The sequence below is a fragment of the Hypanus sabinus genome, chromosome 22 (genome assembly GCF_030144855.1).
Source record: "Hypanus sabinus isolate sHypSab1 chromosome 22, sHypSab1.hap1, whole genome shotgun sequence".
In the NCBI taxonomy this organism is placed as follows: Eukaryota; Metazoa; Chordata; class Chondrichthyes; order Myliobatiformes; family Dasyatidae; genus Hypanus; species Hypanus sabinus.
Window position 1 is genome coordinate 61,966,106 of NC_082727.1, and position 19,053 is coordinate 61,985,158.

At 39.1% G+C, this 19,053-nt stretch overlaps 1 protein-coding gene across 1 annotated transcript in view; it reads left to right on the forward strand.

Moving 5' to 3' along the window:
- The window catches only part of atrnl1b (attractin-like 1b), a 1,024,737-nt gene that overhangs the window by 216,478 nt on the left and 789,206 nt on the right, over positions 1-19,053 (forward strand). The window contains exons 11-12 of the mRNA XM_059947922.1: positions 11,051-11,135; positions 11,815-12,023. Of these exons, the coding sequence (XP_059803905.1) occupies positions 11,051-11,135; positions 11,815-12,023 (294 nt within the window). The remainder of the gene's footprint in view (positions 1-11,050; positions 11,136-11,814; positions 12,024-19,053) is intronic.

A 19,053-nucleotide genomic window follows, 5' to 3' on the forward strand; every position in this document is an offset into this window, starting at 1 on the left:
TGTCTATCATGGTCCTATTCCGCCCCCACCCCCACCCCCACCCCCTGTGCTCCCCTCAGTCTTCCCTCTCATGTGATCTCCTCAGTCTCCTGGCCATTAAATAGGGGAGAAGATGTCCAGTCTAGGAAGTCTATCATGGTCCCTTCTGTTTATATTTTTAAATTTTATTTATTTATAGATATTGTGCAGATACAGCATCCCGGCCCAACAGACTGAGCCACCCCGAACCCAACTATTCATGCCAGCCTAATCACAAGATAACTTTAAAATGACCAATTAACCTACTAACTAGTACGCCTTTAGACAGTGGGAGCAAACCAGAGCACTCAGGGGGAACTCGTGGTCACAGGGAGAATGCTTTCCAAGCTACTTCCTTGTCCATTTGTCCCTCCACACTGATCTCCCTGTGGCACTCATCCTTGCAAGCAGAACAAGTGCTACACCTGCACTTATACCTTCTCCCTCACTACTATTCAGGGCCCAAAACTGTCTCTCAAGGTGAGGTGACACTTTACCTGTGAGTCTTTTGGGGTCATCTACTTATCGGGTACTCCTGGTGTGGTCTCCTGTATATCAGTGAGACCAAACGTAGATTGGGAGACTGCTTTGCCGAGCACCTATGCTTCATCTTCCACAAAAAGTGGGATCTCCTAGTGGCCACCCATTTTAATTCCACTTCCCATTCCCATTCTGACTTGTCAGTCCATGGCCCCCTCTACTGTTGCGATGAGGCCACATTCAGGTTGGAAGAGCAATATCTTGTATTCTGTCTGGATAGCCTCCAACCTGATGGCATGAACATCGATTTCTCGAACTTCTGATAATTCCCTCTCCCCTTCACCATTCCCCATTCCCCTTTCCCTCTCTCACCTTATCTGCTTATCTGCCCATTGACTCCCTCTGGTGTTTCTCTCCCTTTTTCTTTCTTCCATGGCCTTCTGTCCTCTCCTGTCAGATTCCCCCTTCTCCACACCTGTATCTTTTTTACCAATCAACTTCCCAGCTCTTTACTTCACCCCTTCCCTTCCTGTTCCCCCCCCCCCACCTTCTTACTCTGACTCCTCATCTTTTTTTCTCCAGTCCTGATGAAGGGTCTTGGCCCAAAAAGTTCGACTATACTCTTTTCCATAGACGCTGCCTGGCCTGCTGAGTTCCTCCTGCATTTTGTGTGTGTTGCCTGGATTTTCAGCATCTGCAGATTTTCCCCTGTTTGTGACAAACTCCTTGCCTGCCCATGCCAGTTACCATTGAATCCCTGCCTGGCTTAAGCACAAGATGAAGCTTCTACCTCTGGTCCTAGAGCCAGAAGGGCTGTCACATAGATTTGTCCAGTGACCCATACCTATCACTGTCAGTTGTTCAAGATGACTGGGGCTTGGGGCCCAGAAATCTCCATCATTTTCTAGTTTGAACAGCAGTTTCCCTACTCTTGATTGTTGAGCACCTTTATTAAATGTCATTCAAAAATCAGGTTGGATAACTTCTACTGCGTTCCATTGGTCAGTTTTTGTCAGTTCATAAACTAATTCAATCAAATTATTCAAATATTGTTTATTCATGATTAAAACAAAATGCTGAATATACTTGGGTATCTAAGACACTGAATATACAGTATCTATGGAGGAATTATCAAAGGAAAGATATGCTGATATTGGAGAGTGTCCAGTGGAGGTTAACAAGAATGGTTCAGGCAATGAAGGGGTTCGAGTATGAGGAACCATTTGATGGACTATGCTTGCAGGAATTTAGAAGAATGGGGGTGGGAGTGGTAATTTCTTTGAAAACTATCAAATATTGAAAGTCCTAGTGGATGTGGAGAGGATGTTTCCTATATTGGGTGAGTCTAGGACCAGAGGGCACAGACTCAGAATAGAAGGACATCCATTTAGAACAGAGATGAACAGGAATTTCTTTAGCCAGAGGGTGCTGAATCTGTGGAATGTGTTGCCATGAATGGCTGTGGAGAAGTCATTGGATATATTTAAAGTGGAGGTTGATAGGTTCTTGATTAGTCAGGGTGTCAAAGTTTATGGGAAGAGGGCAGGAGAATAGAGTTGATAGGCCATGAGAAATGGCAGAGCAGGATGGCCCAATTCTGCTCCTATGCCTTATGGTCTTCTGGTCTTATGGACAGGCAGAATTAATGTTACGGGTCAACACGGATCTCAATCTGAAATTTACAATGGTTTTCATCTCAATTCATAACTTTATCCGGGCAAAGAAGCTCCTTATTGGAAGATTCTGAATGTGTTGAAAATCCAGTACTTTTGTCAGAGAAACCAATGATGTTAAAACTGTATTAATCCATTAAGAGGTTTAAAGCAGTTAAAAAAATTGGTGTCTTTCTAAGAAAATTGACCCTATGTTATGGCAATTTTGTTGGAGTAGATTGAATGTGAATGTATTGATCAGTGTTGTGCATTCATCTTGTATGATGAGGGGGGAAAAGCTCTTAAGTATGTTCTTCTATTATAAATAATTTGTGCTTAGAAACCACTTAGCTAATATTCTTTAGGATCAGAATTATTGCCACTGACTTGTATGATGTGAAATTTATTGTTCTGCAGCAGCAGTACAGTGCAAATACTTAAATTATGATAAAATAAAAAAGGAACCATGAGGTAGTGTTCATGGCAGAAAGGAAGAAGCTGTTCCATAATCACTGGGTGTAGCCCTTCAGGCTCCCACATCTCCTCTCTTATGGTAATAACAAGAAGGGGCATATCCCAGATGGTTTCTTTAGTAATGGATGCCGCTTTCATGAGGCAGCTCCTTTTGAAGATGTCCTGGATGATGGGGTGGGTTGGGTTGGCTGAGTCTACCACCCTCTGCAGCCTTTTTGATTCCCATGTTTTGGAGTTTTTATACAAGGCAGTGATGTAAACTGTTAAAATGCTCTTGAGTGAACATCTATAAAAATTTGTAAATGTCTTTGACATTCTGAGTATCCTCAAGAACCTAATGAATTAGAGCCTCTGGCATGCCTTTTTCATGGTTGTATCAGTGTGTCAGGTTCAGGATTGGTCATCCTAGACGCTGATGCCCAGAAACTTTATACTGCTCACCCTTTTCACTGTTGACCCCTCAGTGTGGACTGGTATGACGTCTCTTTCCTGAATTCTGCAGTCAATTCCTTTGCAATCCATTGCTGACATTAGGTGTAAGGTTTTGTGAGCCTTCTCAACTAGTAGTCGTAGTATGATCACTGGAACCAAATGTGATGTTTTTCCCAAGGTGTTTTCTGGGATTTATGATGGATTCACTTAATGGAGAATGCCTTGGTCTGACTTGGTTTAATGTGGGGAGACCTTACTGCCATGGATGACCCTACCAAGAGCAAAACTTCAGATGGCATCACTGTTGGGATCTCAGGAACTCACAACCCCCTCCACCATGATAAGGTGACAATCCTTGGATTACACAACTAGGTGATCTATCACACTTTTGTAAGCCACCTCATTGCCATCTACCAACAACAATGCCATTTAGGCACATAATCGTGAGTGGCAAGAGAGAGAAGCAGTGGCCAATCATGCATCTTTGAGGTGATCATCATTGAGGAGGAGATGTTATCACCAATTTGCCGTGTCTTCCAATAAAAAGCTTGAGGAAGCAGTTGCAGAAGGAGGTACAGAGGTTCAGGTTTGAGGCTTAATGATTAGTACTAAGTGAGTGATGGTGTTGAATGCTAAGGTGTAAGTGGTGAAAAGCAGACTGATACACATTTTACAGTTGTCTGGGTACTGCATAGCAGAGTGGAGAGCCTGTGAGTTTGCACCTGCTGTAGATCTGTTGTAACGGTATGCAAATTGTAGTGGGTTCATGTCCTTGCCAAGACAGGAGTTAATTCTAGCAATAACTCTCCTGAATAGTTTGGAAAAAACTTCAATAGTTGTGACACCAACTACACAAAACATCTGTTTAATGTTGTTAGTGCATGTTATCAAGTACTATGGTTTGTAATTATATTCCATAATACCATAAATAGACAGGTTTCCGAAGAAAATATTGTGTTAGTTTATTTTCTTCTACCTTAAAAAGACATATTTTTCAAACCCATTTATAATAATGTTCTTCCCAAGTAGCTGCCATTAACTTGTGATGTTCTGTTTAATATTGAAGTGCCCTCAATGTCAACCCTGTTTTGACAATTTATGCCTTAGTAGCTTTACTAATCAGCTAATATTGTGAATTATAAATTTTAGATTCTGACAGTTGGCTGTTTTTGTGCAAGAGGAATTAATAGCTTAAAATTAGATTTCTGTTCTGCAATTTCCATTATTGCAAAACATTTAAATTTAATTTTCATGTTGGTTCCTTAAAGTACATTTAAGTTGCACTACATTTTATCAGTGATTAAATTCTTATGAAAGGCTATTGGAAGATATAACAGCCTGTTTTGTGTGTAACTAAACAACATTTTGTAACTTGATTGTCATTTGAGAAAAGAGAATTTCTGAGAATATCAACATTGTTTTATTCGTTGTTGAGCAGTATGTAAAACACTTAATTTAAATTCTTATGCCTATTTGCTTTTGAGAATGTGATGATGAGCTGTCTTGTTGAATTGCTCTAAGCCATGTGACAAAGATATTTATTAGAACACAAGAATAAGATTGGACCTGAGTTTCTACTTGGTCATGGCTGAGATATTGAATGACTCTGTATTCCTGAATCTGCTTCATATCCCTTAATTACTTGGGTAATATAAATCCATCAGTGTTGGGATTAACAGTTGAACCTGTATCAATTGTCTTTTGTGGATGATTGTTGCAAATTTCGATCAGTTGTTAATTTGAAAAGTGTTTTCTAATTTTATTCTCGACAGTGCTCATTCTGAACCTGAATCAACATTTCCACTCTGGTGAGGATACTTTCCATCAAACTAATGTATGGGACAATTCTTAAGGAGCAAATATTAATTGAGAAAATAGCTAGGATTCCCTTTGTTTGTTTGAGACACTATGCTGCTTAATTGGGACAGGAGATTGTTGTTGAAAAGTTTCTAACTAGTGCCAGTTGCATGTGTGTCATGTGGCTATTAGACAAAATATTAGAGTGAACAATTTTTAAATAGTATCAGTTCCCCAAAAAACAGTGATTTTTGTCACTGATAATTGGCAAGTAATAAAGTTAAAGTTTGTTCCGAGCCTAATAGGGTCATCAGGCCAGTGCTTATACTGGGCTCCATGGCGTGAAGCGACAGAGTATGAGACTCACCCTCCCCCCCCACCCCCTGCATAGGACACCAGTCTATTTTGAGGTTAATCCCCAGCATTTTGCCAGTACCCATTTTCATCTGGACTGGAGCAATGTGTGGTTAAGTGCCTTGCTCAAGGACACAACATGCTGCCTCAGCTGGGGCTCAAACTCACAGCCTTCAGTTCGCTAGTTCAACGCCTTAACCACTTTGCCATGCGCCATTCAGCAAGTAATAAGCAGTAAGACACTTCAGAACCGTTTTGCTCAATGTGGTTTCTTCAGGCTTGGAAATGCTAGAAAAGGCGGGACTGAAAATGAAACAATTTCACTACTTGAACATGTTAGGAATTACAAAGGGTGTTAAGGTTATCTAAAATCATCTTGAATGATACTATGAAAATGAAAATTTGAAGGATGCAGTCGTTGAAAGCATTGTTTGAAGGCAGTCCATTATCTGCACTAGATGTTAGTTCATTTACAGTTGATGAAAATAACACGGCAGTATACATTGGATTAATTCCTCTGTCGATATCTATTTAGGAGCTAATACACAGTTTTATAGTACTGTGGTAGTATTGGTATTGTTACAATTTAATTTGCTCTGTATTTTATTTAAGTACGTAATTTATTACTCAGTTAAATGGTAGTTTGTCTTTTTTATACCTTTTTAACTATTGCCATGAAACAGGCTAATTGGGCCAAAATGTACTAGTCTCAAAGTGTCCTAATTAATTGGAATCCACTGTATTTAATTTCATGCAATCACCAAACAGTTGGTAGGCTCTTATCTGATAAGTGAGTAAAGCCACTGTGTGGAAGCTTTCTAACCATGTGCCTGATTCTGCTTTTGAATTTTGCAGCCATTTCACAAAAGCAGATGAATGGGCTTGAGGAGGCTGGGTTATGGAGCTTGTCGTTTACAGAACCATGCACACTAACTCATGTTGCAACTGCATGGATTGCCAATAGTGGGGCTATCTAATGATAAGGCTGGAGCAAGACAGCCATGGTAGTGCAGTGGTTAGTGTGACATTATTACAGTTCTGGGGATTGAAATTTAGAGCTCAATCCCAGTGTCCTATGCAAGGAATCTCTGTACATCACCCCCATAGAATGTGTGGATTTTCTCTGGGTTCTCCGATTTCCTCTTGGTTAGGAGGTTGATTGGTCATTGTAAATTGTTCTGTGATTGGGTTAGGGTTAAGTTGGAGGTTGCTAGATGGTGAAACTCCAAGGGCTGGGAAGACCTATTCCGTCCAGTACCTCAAAATAAATAAATAAAGGGAATGGGCTGCTAAACTCAGTAGTATTGAGAGATCACAGGGTGGATGGTATAGTATCAGAATCAGGTTTATTATTACTGTGTTATATGACTTGAAATTTGTTGTTTCATGGCAGCAATACAGTGCAAAGACATAAAATAACTAAATTGCAAAACTAAATAGCACAAAAAAAATGCAGTATTCTTTATGGGTTCATGACCATTTAGAAATCCAACGATGAAGGGGAAGACACTTTTCTTTCAATGCTGTGATCCATTTGGTGCAAGTTGATCCTAGAGAGTTACTGCATAGTGCATAAAGCTGCTTTTTGAACTAATTCTTGCACAGCAAGTTGATCATCTGCACTCTGTGTTGACGTCAGTGGTCTGTGGAGATAAGTTTTTTATGTCCACTTTAAAGCTGGCAAATCTTAGTTCTCGTAAGATGGCAGCATGCTTAGAAGCAGTGGTTTCTAAGGGGTCATCTAAAGATATTGTTGTCTTTTTAAAAACAATGTATTTTTTGCGATCGCAAGAAGCTGCTGGATGTTAGGAACATTAAGTACTGCAGGTTTACTCCCTCAGCGAATTGCTCATTGGAGGAGAAACTGGAAAGGCTGGACTTGGTGCTGACTGTGATGTTGCCTGTGACAGAAGCATTGGTATGCAGTCTAATCATGAATGATTGTCTTAGTTGCCTTTCTTGTGATCGTAAGATTGGTGGTGGAATTCATCGGTTTATTGGCGAATGACAGGGAAGCTGTGTGGTCTTGGTCATAGTGAGGACTAGGCCTCAGGCCATGTCATTGCTTTTTTCTAGCTGCACCAAGGGAGGCTTTGTAGTTGGGAGCTCCACAGAACTGCCAAAGCGGTGTGGCGCGGCAACCATGCTCGAAGTGGTGCCGTCCCCAGTACTTGCTTGGCAGAAGACAAGCAGTATTGTGTTTGACTGCAGACTGCTGAAACATTCGTGGGCTCAGGGACTTGGTTTATATTTTTTGTGTGGCTGTATTTTCCTGCAATCTTATATATGCTTGTTATCTTGCAGGTGGTTACTACCTTACAATTGCTATATGTGCCATGTGCTATGTATGACTGTTTTGCACCTTGGCCCTGGAGTAACGCTGTTTTACATTGCTGTGTTCATGGATTGGATGGTTGAGTGACAATTAAATTTGAACTTGAACTTGAAGTGAAGATATGCACTATGAAAAGAATAAATGTTAACTTAAATCTGGATATCTTTGGAAAAATGCTCTCCCATAATTTATTTTAAGATTAAAATAATTGCTAACAGTGAATTCATCGAACTGTATCTAGCTACATAGGTGTGATTGTAGAAAAAGGAGAGCAGTTGGATAATCATGCATCCTTGAGGTGCTCCTGTGTTGATTGTCAGTGAAGAGGTGATATTATTATGGTTTCACATCGACAATAGTCTTCCAATGAGGAAGTTAAGAATCCAGTCATAGAGGGAGATGCAGAGACCCAGTTTGAAGCTTGTTGACGTAGTGAGGAGATGATGATGTTGGACGCTGAGTTATAATCAATAAATAGTAACCTGACGTATATATCGCTGCTGTCGAGATGCTTCATAGCTAAGTGGAGAGCTAGTGAGATTGTGTCCAACATAGGCCTATTGTGGCAGCAGGAAAACTGCAGAGGGTCCTAGTCCTTCCTTAGGGTGGAGTTAATTCTAGTTATGAGTAACCTTTCAAAGCGCTTCATTGCAGTAGATGTGAGTGCTAATGGGCAATCGTCGTTAAAGAAACTCATCCTGCTGTTCTTGGGCACTGATATGATTGATGCCTTTTTGAAGCAGGAAATTGCAGCATTCGGAGGTTGAAGATGTCCTTGAAAACTCCAAAGAGTTGGTCAACATGTATTTTCTGTAACCACCTGGCACATCTTTGAAGCCTTGCTGGGGTTCACTTTCTTGAAAGATGTTCGGAGATAGGTCTCTGAGAAAAAGACCATGTAAGATAGAGATGTCTTATGCCAAATATATTAGAAGTTAATTATATGTTTTTGAAGCAAAATTATGTTATATAAAACCTACAGTTGAAATTGATGAGAAACATAGAAACATAGAAAACCTACAGCACAATACAGGCTCTTCGGCCCACAAAGTTATGCTGAACATGTCCTTACCTTAGAAATTACTAGGCTTACACATAGCCCTCTATATTTCTAAGCTCCATGTACCTATCTAAAAGCTTCTTAAAAGACCCTATCGTATCCGCCTCCACCACCGTTGCCGGCAGCCCATTCCGCGCACTCACCACTCTGAGTAAAAAACTTACCCCTGACATCTCCTCTGTACTTATGCCCCAGCACCTTAAACCTGTGCCCTCTTATGGCAACCATTTCAGCCCTGGGAAAAAGCCTTTGGTGATCCACACGATCAATACCTCTCATCATCTTCTACACCTCTATCAGGTCACCTCTCATCCTCCTTCGCACCAAGGAGAAAAGGCCGGGTTCACTCAACCTATTCTAATAAGGCATGCTCCCCAATCCAGGCAACATCCTTGTAAATCTCCTCTGCACCCTTTCTATGGCTTCCACATCCTTCTTGTAGTGAGGCGACCAGATCCGAGCAAAGTACTCCATGTGGGCTCCACGCTCTAAGCTCAACTGCTTTGTTCAAAACACGCCTTGCATTAAAATAGGCACATCTCAAACCTTTGGTCTGAGTGCGTCCCTTCTCTATCACCTGCCTATCCTCCCTCTCGGAATGTCTAGAAGCTTTCTCTATTTGTGAGCTAACCTCCCCTTCCCCAGTCTCTTCAGTTTGGTTCTCACCCCCCAACAATTCTAGTTTAAACTCTCCCCAGTATCCTTAGCAAACCTCCCCACCAGGATATTGGTCCCCCTGAGATTCAAGTGCAACCTGTCCTTTTTGTACAGGTCACACCTACCCCAAAAATGGTCCCAATGATCCAGAAATCTGAATCCCTGCCCCCTGCTCCAATCCCACGGCCTCGCATTTATCCTCCGACTCATCCTATTCCTATTCTCACTGTCGCGTGGCACAGGCAGTAATCCTGGAGCTGCATCTCCAGTTCCCTACTCGGTCTCTCAGGAGCTGCAGCTCGACACACCTGGTGCAGATATGGCCGTTCGGTAGGCTGGGAGACTCCATGACCCCCCACATCTGACACTGAGCACAGAAGACTGGCCTCACACACATACCGCCTCAGCCTGATGAGCCAAAGCCCTACCACTCTGCTGCCTCTCACTCCGCTGCCCGCTGGATACGGCTGCCTTCTTTTTAAGCCTTTCGCGCTCTACTGGCTGACGTCACGCAACTGCGCAGTCTCGCCTCTCTTTAACCTGGCTAGTAAAAAACTCACTTTGCTCTGAAAAAATCAGCAGTTCACTCTCAGCCTTCTTGTTCTGAATCTTCCATGAGCATATACTCTCTTCATTATCAATTTAAGGCACGTCTCTCTTTGATCTGTTACATTTGTAGTGATGGTGAGCTTATAGCAAGCTATATGATATACACTCACAGGCCACTTCATTAGATACACCTGTACCCTTGCTTGTTAATAAAAATACCTAATTAGCCAATCATCTGGCAGCAAGTCAGTGCAGAAAAGTATACAGAAAAGGTTAATTTGTTGTTCATACCAAACATTAGAATGGAGAAGTAATGTTTTCTGAGTGATTTTTGAGTGTGGAATGATTGTTTGTGCCAGATAGAGTGGTTTGATTATCTCAGAAACTGATGAGCATCTGGTATTTTCACACAGATCAGTCACTAAAGTTGATAGAAAAAGAAAAAAATAAATCCAATGAGTGGCCGTTCTGTGGGCCAAAATACCTTGTTAATGAGAAAGATCAGAGGAGAGCTAGTAATTTCTAAGGTAGGAACATGTTCGGCACAACTTTGTGGGCCGAAGGGCCTGTATTGTGCTGTAGGTTGTCTATATATCTCTCTGTTTCTATAAGAATGGCCAGACTAGTTCAAGCTGACAGGACCACAATAGTAACTCAAGTAACTACCTGTTACAGCAGTGCTGTGCAGAAGAGCATCTCTGAACAAACAGCGTGTTGAACTTTGAAGTGGATGCGCTGTAGCAGCAGAGGACCATGGACATGCAGAAATACACTCAGTGGCCACTTTATTAGGTGAAAGAGCAAAAGAGGATATGGTATAGATAGCAAACAAGGGAAAATCTGCTGGATGCTGGAAATCCAATCTATGAACACAAAATGCTGGAGGAACCATCCAGCAGGCATCAGGCATCATCCATAGAAAAAGTACAGTCAATGTTTCGGGCAAAGACCCTCCAGCATTTTGTGTTTGTTCTATGGTATAGATAATCTTTACCTCTGACGCCACTCTTTGCTTCAGGTATCATTGCACTGCAAGGGTATTTTGCATTTTAACAAATGAAGTTATCTTTTGTTCCATCTGCTCTTCCACCTTTTTAACATTTTAATCAGTCCATTTCTTTCTATTTTAAATTGCAAGCAAGTAATGATTTGACAAGTATTTTGCTAATTGCAAGTTAATTTGCCATTCACCTTTTAAGCATTACAATAGCTACCAATATAATTGTTGCTCTGTTTATCTAGCTTGCGATGAATGGAGTGTTCTTCCAAAGCCCAATTTGCATCGTGATCTCAATAGGTTTGGGCATTCAGCGGTCGTCAGCAATGGGTAAGTCTATCACTTTCTGCTTAACTCTTTTTCCTCAGGCGGTCATTAATGATTTTTTTATAATCTTGTATAAATTGTTAATAAAAGTGAAATGTGAAGGACCATTGATTTGCAAAGAGGGAACTCAATTTAAAAAAAGTAAATTTTTGTATAAACGAAAAAATCTGCAGATGCTGGAACTCCAAGCAACACACACAAAATGCTGGAGGAACTCAGCAGACCAGGAGCATATATGGAAAAGAGTTCAGTCGATGTTTTGGGCCGACCCTTCAGCAGTTCCTATTCATTAGGGTTAATCCTGTTTTCTGCTCCCATCTGATTATTGTATTTGTTCTCTGGTTGAAGCGGCATGGAAGTATCCACTTCAAACCTTTAGAACATTCAATCAGTATTGAAACAGTTGATTCTACAGTAATTCCTTGTTTGTTGTTGGATGTTGATTTTTTTTCTCTCTGATTCAAAGTATAACTGGTGGAGTAGAATAAATATGGATATACTTGAATCAGATTACTGATAGAAATTCCGTTACGTATCTGATTTTGAAAAATTCAATAAAAAGATTGAAAAAGAAAGATTACTGATAGAAATTTTCATCTTGTTTCATAACTTTGTGTACGTTGGATTAAATCACTAAAATTTGTAACCGAAGTAAAAGAAGCTAATACTTTTTTTCTTCTAGGTCAATGTATGTGTTTGGTGGCTTCTCCAGTATGCTTTTGAATGATGTTCTTGTGTACAAGCCTCCAAACTGTGAGGCTTTCAGTGAAGAGCTCTGCATAACTGCTGGCCCGGGCATCAGATGTTTGTGGCAGAAACATCATTGTACTCCATGGGAACATGGACAGAGCAACAGTAGTTTCCATGAAGTAAAATGCTCCCTCAAAGCCTGTAAGTACTGATAAAACATAGTAATAGCTAAAACTAAATTATTCCTTGAACCCTTTATTTTACTGTTACGGATTCAGCAACAATAAATATATGAGTGAGGCAGGGGTTTTTATAACAAATAACACGTTTATTAAACACTGAAAAACAAACCCCCAAGAAAAACAAACCACTCACATAACCGGAAATCAGCTGCTGTGCGGCAGCTTAAACAGTTCTTAAAGCAATGAAGCTTAAAACAGTTCTTCAAGCGATGTTGCAAAAACAGTTCTTCAAAGTAGTATTGCAAAAGTTCAAAATGCTTACAGTCCATTTAAGGGAGAGACTTTTTATGACGATTTAAGTTCTCTTTCACGTTGTGTTGTTGCGATTCCCAGTTGAACTATTTTTCCACGAAGAATTTACGAAGATGGAAAATGAAATGGCTTAAAGGCCTTTACAACACTGTACTCAATCCTTTCTGCTATTTCACAGGGATTAACATGAGCACAGTCAACTAATTCCTTCCGAATAAGGATCAAACAAGGTCGAACCTGTTTCACCGTCGAAATCGATTCTCCTCGATCTTTTAACTCCAGAACTCCGATCTTCACTCTCCACTGATTCTCAACTAGCAGTATTATTAAGAAATTGCTGGCAATGACCTTTTAAACATTAGGCATTAAATAAAACTCCATCTTTCAACCACACTGCGTCATGATATTAAATCACCCAGTGGCATGAAGTCAACATGGCAAATCCAGCCACGAACTGCCCCTCCTCACAGGGAGGGGCCCTCCTTTTATACCCTGTAAAAAAAACCTGTCACATGACCTCTACTGGTGGGAAAATGATGTCACTCCACCATCACAAGACCATTACCTCAAGTCCAGTATAGCTTCAACACCAGTCACGTGACAAGTACACCACTGTCACATGTCACGAGTACGTAACATCTCCCTCCAAAAAAAATTTACAAAAATTTTAACAATTATTTATAAGAAAAACAAATGTATAAATTTTATAGCATACACAATATACAATACAGTATCATCATATAACATCTTACAACTCATAATACAGTAGGAGTGTTACAATTGTAAAAAAACCACTCCATAAAAAAAATTACATTGTACATTCAACATCGAGATAGACAATTAGCAACCACATTATCTTTACCTTTAATATGAGTTATCACAATATTGTACTCTTGTAACATCAAACTCCAATTTAATAACCTTCTGTTTTTGTTTTTCATCTTACTCAGAAACACTAACGGATTATGATCAGTGTAAACAATAAGTGGTTTTTGAGTTGTACCAACATATACCTCAAAATATTCCAAAGCTAAAACAAGAGATAACAATTCTTTCTCTATTGTCGAATAGTTTCTTTGATGCTTATTAAATTTCTTAGAAAAGCAAGCTACTGGATGATCAACCTCATCACCCTCATTCCTTTGCATTAATACTGCTCCTGCAGCCTCATCACTAACATCTACAGCTAATGAAAAAGGTTTTTCAAAGTCAGGTGCCTTAAACACAGGTTGTTGACATATCATTGTTTTCAATTTTTCAAATGCTTCTTGACAAGGCACTGTCCACACAAACCACATTCTTCTGCAAAAGATTAGTTAATGGAAGGGCAACATTAGCAAAATTCTTACAAAATTTTCAATAATATCCTACCATTCCCAAGAATCTTCTGAGAGTTTTTTTCCACATTGGAGTGGGAATCTCTAAAATTGCCGAACTTTTGCCTGAACAGGAGCTACCTTACCTTGACCCACAACATAACCAAGGGAAGTCACAGTGGCATGTCCAAATTCACTCTTAGCTAAATTAATAGTTAAGTTAGCTTTTGAAAGCCTTTCAAACAATTTCTCCACCACAATAATGTGTGCTTCCCAAGTATCATTTCCTGTCACTAAATCATCAATATAAGCATCAGTATCTTTCAATCCCTGAATCACAGAGTTAATCATCCTCTGGAAAGTACCTGGGGCATTCTTCATCCCAAATGGAAGAACATTATATTCATATAGCCCAGATGGAGTTACAAATGCAAAAATCTCTCTACCTCTGTCCGTTAATGGAACACACCAATACCCTTTCAATAAATCAATCTTTGTAAGGAACTTTGCTTTTCCAACTTTATCGACACAATCATTTACTCTAGGAATTGGATATGCATCTGTTTTCGTTACAGTATTCACCTTCCTATAGTCTGTACAAAACCTAATACTACCATCTGGTTTTGGCACCATAATACATGGCGAACTCCAATTCGAGTTAGAATGTCTAATGATATTATTCTCTAACATATATTCAATTTCTTTCTCAGCAAATTCACATTTTTCTATGTTCATCCCATATGGGTGTTGTTTAATAGGTTTGGCATCTCCAACATCTACATCATGTGAAGCTATAATAGTCCTTCTCGGAACGTCTGGAAACAAATCCTTATATTTAAAAATTAATTCCTTCATCTGCTGTTTCTGCTCTGGCTGTAAATGTGCTAGTTTCTCATCAATATTTTCCAGAATGGTTGAATTTGGTAACCTAACAGAAACAATGTTGGATTTAGAATGAAATTCAGATGAATCATCTACCATGTTCCTAGTTAAATCAAACTCATTCTCACTGACCACAACAGTCACGATATCAGATTGTTTCTCAAAATATGGTTTTATCATATTTATATGGCAAAGTTGTGTTGGCCTTCTACGATCTGGAGTTTTTATCATGTAATCCACATCATTGGTTTTAGACACAATTTCATAAGGACCATGAAATCTAGCTTGTAAAGGATTCCTTTGTACTGGGAAAAGAACCAACACCTTATCTCCAGGCTTAAACATCCTCATCCTAGCTTCTTTATCATACCAAATTTTCATTTTCTCCTGAGCCAATTTTAAATTTTCCTTGGCTAAGCTACAAGCTTTATGTAACCTGTCTTTAAATTTCAAAACATAGTCCAACAAATTAGTGTGCATTTCCTTACTAATCCACTGTTCTTCTAATAAAGCTAAAGGTCCTCTAACTCTATGCCCAAATACAAGTTCAAATGGACTGAAACCTAAAGATTCTTGTACGGATTCCCTTACTGCAAATAAAAGTAAGTTTATACCCTCATCCCAATCACTTTCATTTTCCACACAATATGTCCTAATCATATTCTTGAGGGTAGAATGAATCCTCTGCAAGGCTCCTTGAGATTCTGGATGGTATGCCAACAAAGTGATTTGCTTAGCTCCCAATTTATAAACTACCTGTTGAAACAATCCAGACATAAAATTACTGCCTTGATCAGTTTGTATCTCCTTAGGTAATCCAAAATAAGTAAAGAATTTTATAAAGGCCTTTGTCACAGTTTTAGCTGTTATATTCCTAAGTGGTACTTCCTCTGGAAACATAGATGAAGTACACATAATAGTCAACAAGTACTGATAACCAGTTTTTGTCTTTGGTAATGGACCAACACAATCTATAATAACTTTAGAAAACGGTTCACCAAATGCTGGAATAGGTTGTAATGGAGCCACTGGTGTAACTTGATTCGGTTTACCCACAATTTGACAAGTATAGCATGTTTTACAAAACATCGCCACATCTTTTCTTAGACCAGGCCAGTAAAAATGTTTTAAAATCTTGTCCACAGTTTTCCTTACCCCTTGATGTCCACCTAAAGGCACACTATGAGCTAAAGTCAAAATCTCATTTCGATAAACCTTAGGGACAACTACTTGGTAAAGAATATTCCATTCCTCACTTACAGGAATTGTAGGTGATCAGCACTCCTTTTTCCAAGTAATTCCTACTGGCACCTTCTCAATTTCACTATCTAGTAGAGCTTGTTCTCTTAATTTTATAATCTCAGGGTCTCTATTCTGCTCTGCTATCATCTCCTTCTGAGACAGAGATAAATCTTCATAGTCAGACTTACTCCAAGAATTTTGTTCAAACAACGAAGGTAAGAATGTCTCTGACACATCCTCAGAACTCGAATCCTGAGTTGAACAGTCAAGAGTAACAACCTCATTCTGCACATCAATCTTTTTAGCCATAGCTCTAGTCACAACAGAGGAAGAATCTGTGTTAGAATTCATCTCTGGTTCCTCTGACTTCATTGTCAAATGCACTTCAGGAAAAACTTGTCCACCTGCCAAGTCATTACCTAACAATAAAGAAATATCCTTCATAGGTAAGCTAGGCTGTAATCCTTCTTTAACAAATCCTGTAACTAATCCTGACTTTCAATTTACTTTATGCAAATGTACAGGCATAAAATCACTCCCAACACCTCTTATATAATTTACCTCACCAGTATCAGACTCTTCATTAAACTTCAATACACTGTCTATCATCAGTGATTGAGAAGCTTCAGTATCCCTAAGGATTTTTATTGGCACTAGAGTAGATCCTTCTTTCAAGGATACAAACTCTTCAGTTATAAAATGATCATATCCCTTTCTAACTTGGTCAGACTCTAACAAAACCTCATTTGTGTTTATCAAACCCTGTAACTTTACAGGTGCTTCAGTATGTTGCACACAAGCATCTGGAACTGCTTCCTTCTCTTTCTTTTGCAATCTGAAACAGTTAGCTATTACATGGCCAGGTTTCTTACAATAGTTACAAATAGGACCAAACTGTCTTTCCTTCACAGATTTTCCTTCCTCCTTTCCTTTAAACTTCTGATTTAATTTCTGATTTACTTTGAGTCTCTGTGTTATTTTTCCTCTTAAAAATTCTGCCCTGAGGAAATTTATTCTTATGGATTAAAACATACTCATCAGCTAATCTAGAAGAGTCCTGCAATGTATCAGTATCCCTCTCATTTAAGTAGGTCCATACTTCAACAGGGATGCTTCTTTTAAATTCCTCCATTAAAATCAGCTCTTTCAATGTATCATAGTCCCCATTTACATTTTTTGAAGAAACCCATCTCTCAAAACACACAGCTTTGTCATAGACAAATTCCACATAAGTTTTTTCCACAGACTTCTTCAAACTTCTGAATCTTTCTCTATACGCTTCTGGGACCAATTCATATGCTTTCAAAATATGTTTTTTAACAATATCATAATCTAGTGCGTGTGCAGCAGTTAAAGCTGTATAAACTTGTTGTGCTTTGCCTTTAATTACACTCTGTAACAACACTGACCATTTATCTTTTGGCCACTCTGAAATCAGAGCAATTGTTTCAAAATGTTGGAAATATCTTTCCACTTCTGTTTTACTAAATTGTGGAACCAATTTAATTTCTTGTCTAGCAACAAACGGTTTTCTAGAACCAGAAGACTGATTCCCAGACCTTAATTCCATCATTGCATATTCAAATTCCCTTTTTTTCTTATTAGCTTCTAACCTACAACACTTCAATTTTGCTTTACTTTGTTCCAACTTCATTTGTTCGATTTGCAACTGCATCTCTATATTACTTATTGGAAACAACTCTAAAATCGATTCATCAAAATCACCCGAATCCACATAGTGTGACGCGATTTTTCTCTGTATTAGAGCCTTTGATGTAGACTTCAAAATACCTTTAAGTTGCAATCTACTAGCTATCTCAGACACCTCAATTTTTTTTTTGCCTTTGCTAACAACTCCGCGTCTGGCGAAGCCAGAAACTCATCAATATTCATTGTTACCAAATACCACTCACAAGCCAATCAAACAGAAGAATGGAGTATTCCCCTTTTCCAAAACACCGATTCAAAATTTAACAAGTATTTAGACTCAAATGATTCATCCCGGACGAGCCCCCATATTTATGTTACGGATTCAGCAACAATAAATATATGAGTGAAGCAGGAGTTTTTATAACAAATAGCATGTTTATTAAACACTGAAAAACAAACCCCCAAAAGTAAACAAACCACTCACGTAATCGGAAATCAGCTGCTGTGCGGCAGCTTAAACAGTTCTTAAAGCAATGAAGCTTAAACAGTTCTTAAAGCGATGTTGCAAAAACAGTTCTTAAAATTAGTATTGCAAAAGTTCAAAATACTTACAGTCCATTTAAGGGAGAGACTTTTTAAGACGATTTAAATTCTCTTTCATGTCATGTTGTTGCGATTCCCAGTTGAACTATTTTTCCACGAAGAATTTACAAAGATGGAAAATGAAACGGCTTAAAGGCACTGACCTTTCCTTTACAACACTGTACTCAATCCTTTCTGCTGTTTCACAGGGATTAACATGAGCACAGTCAACGAATTCCTTCCGAATAAGGATCAAACAAGGTCGAACCTGTTTCACCGTCGAAATCGACTTCCCTCGATCTTTTAACTCCTGAACTCCGATCTTCACTCTCCACTGATTCTCAACTAGCAGTATTGTAAAGAAACTGCTGGCAATGACCATTTAAACTTTAGGCATTAAATAAAACTCCCATCTTTCAACCACACTGCGTCATGATATCAAATCACGCAGTGGCATGAAGTCAACATGGCAAATCCAGCCACAAACTGCCCCTCCTTTTATACCCTGTTAAAAAAAACCTGTCACATGACCTCTACTGACAGTAAAATGACGTCACTCCACCATCACAAGACCATTACCTCAAGTCCAGTATAGCTTCAACACCAGTCATGTGACAAGTACACCACTGTCACATGTCACGGGTACATAACATTACCAATATTTATACCAATTATGCAAATATTCTAATATTTATGCCAGTGAAATTGGAGGAGCATCTATTGGCAGTGAATATAAGGGCTCCCTGAGTAACAAACGGCTTGACATTTGGAAATGTGACCATGCTAATCCATCCATACATGTTTAAAACATTTTCTTCAAGCTTGTAGTAGTAGTAAAATATTTTGTGATATTCATTAATGCCTGGATGTTAATAGGTAGTGTTAAGGTCATTATTCTGTGAAATGAAACAATTACAGCAAGAGTATGTAGAGGGATTCTAACCCATATTGTTTCACTGGACATACCCTGTAGAACTTATAGTTGCCATAGAAAATAGACCTTTCTGAATTACGGAGAAATCAGGTTATGGATAGTTCTCAGGAATGGAACCTGTGTGTTACTGA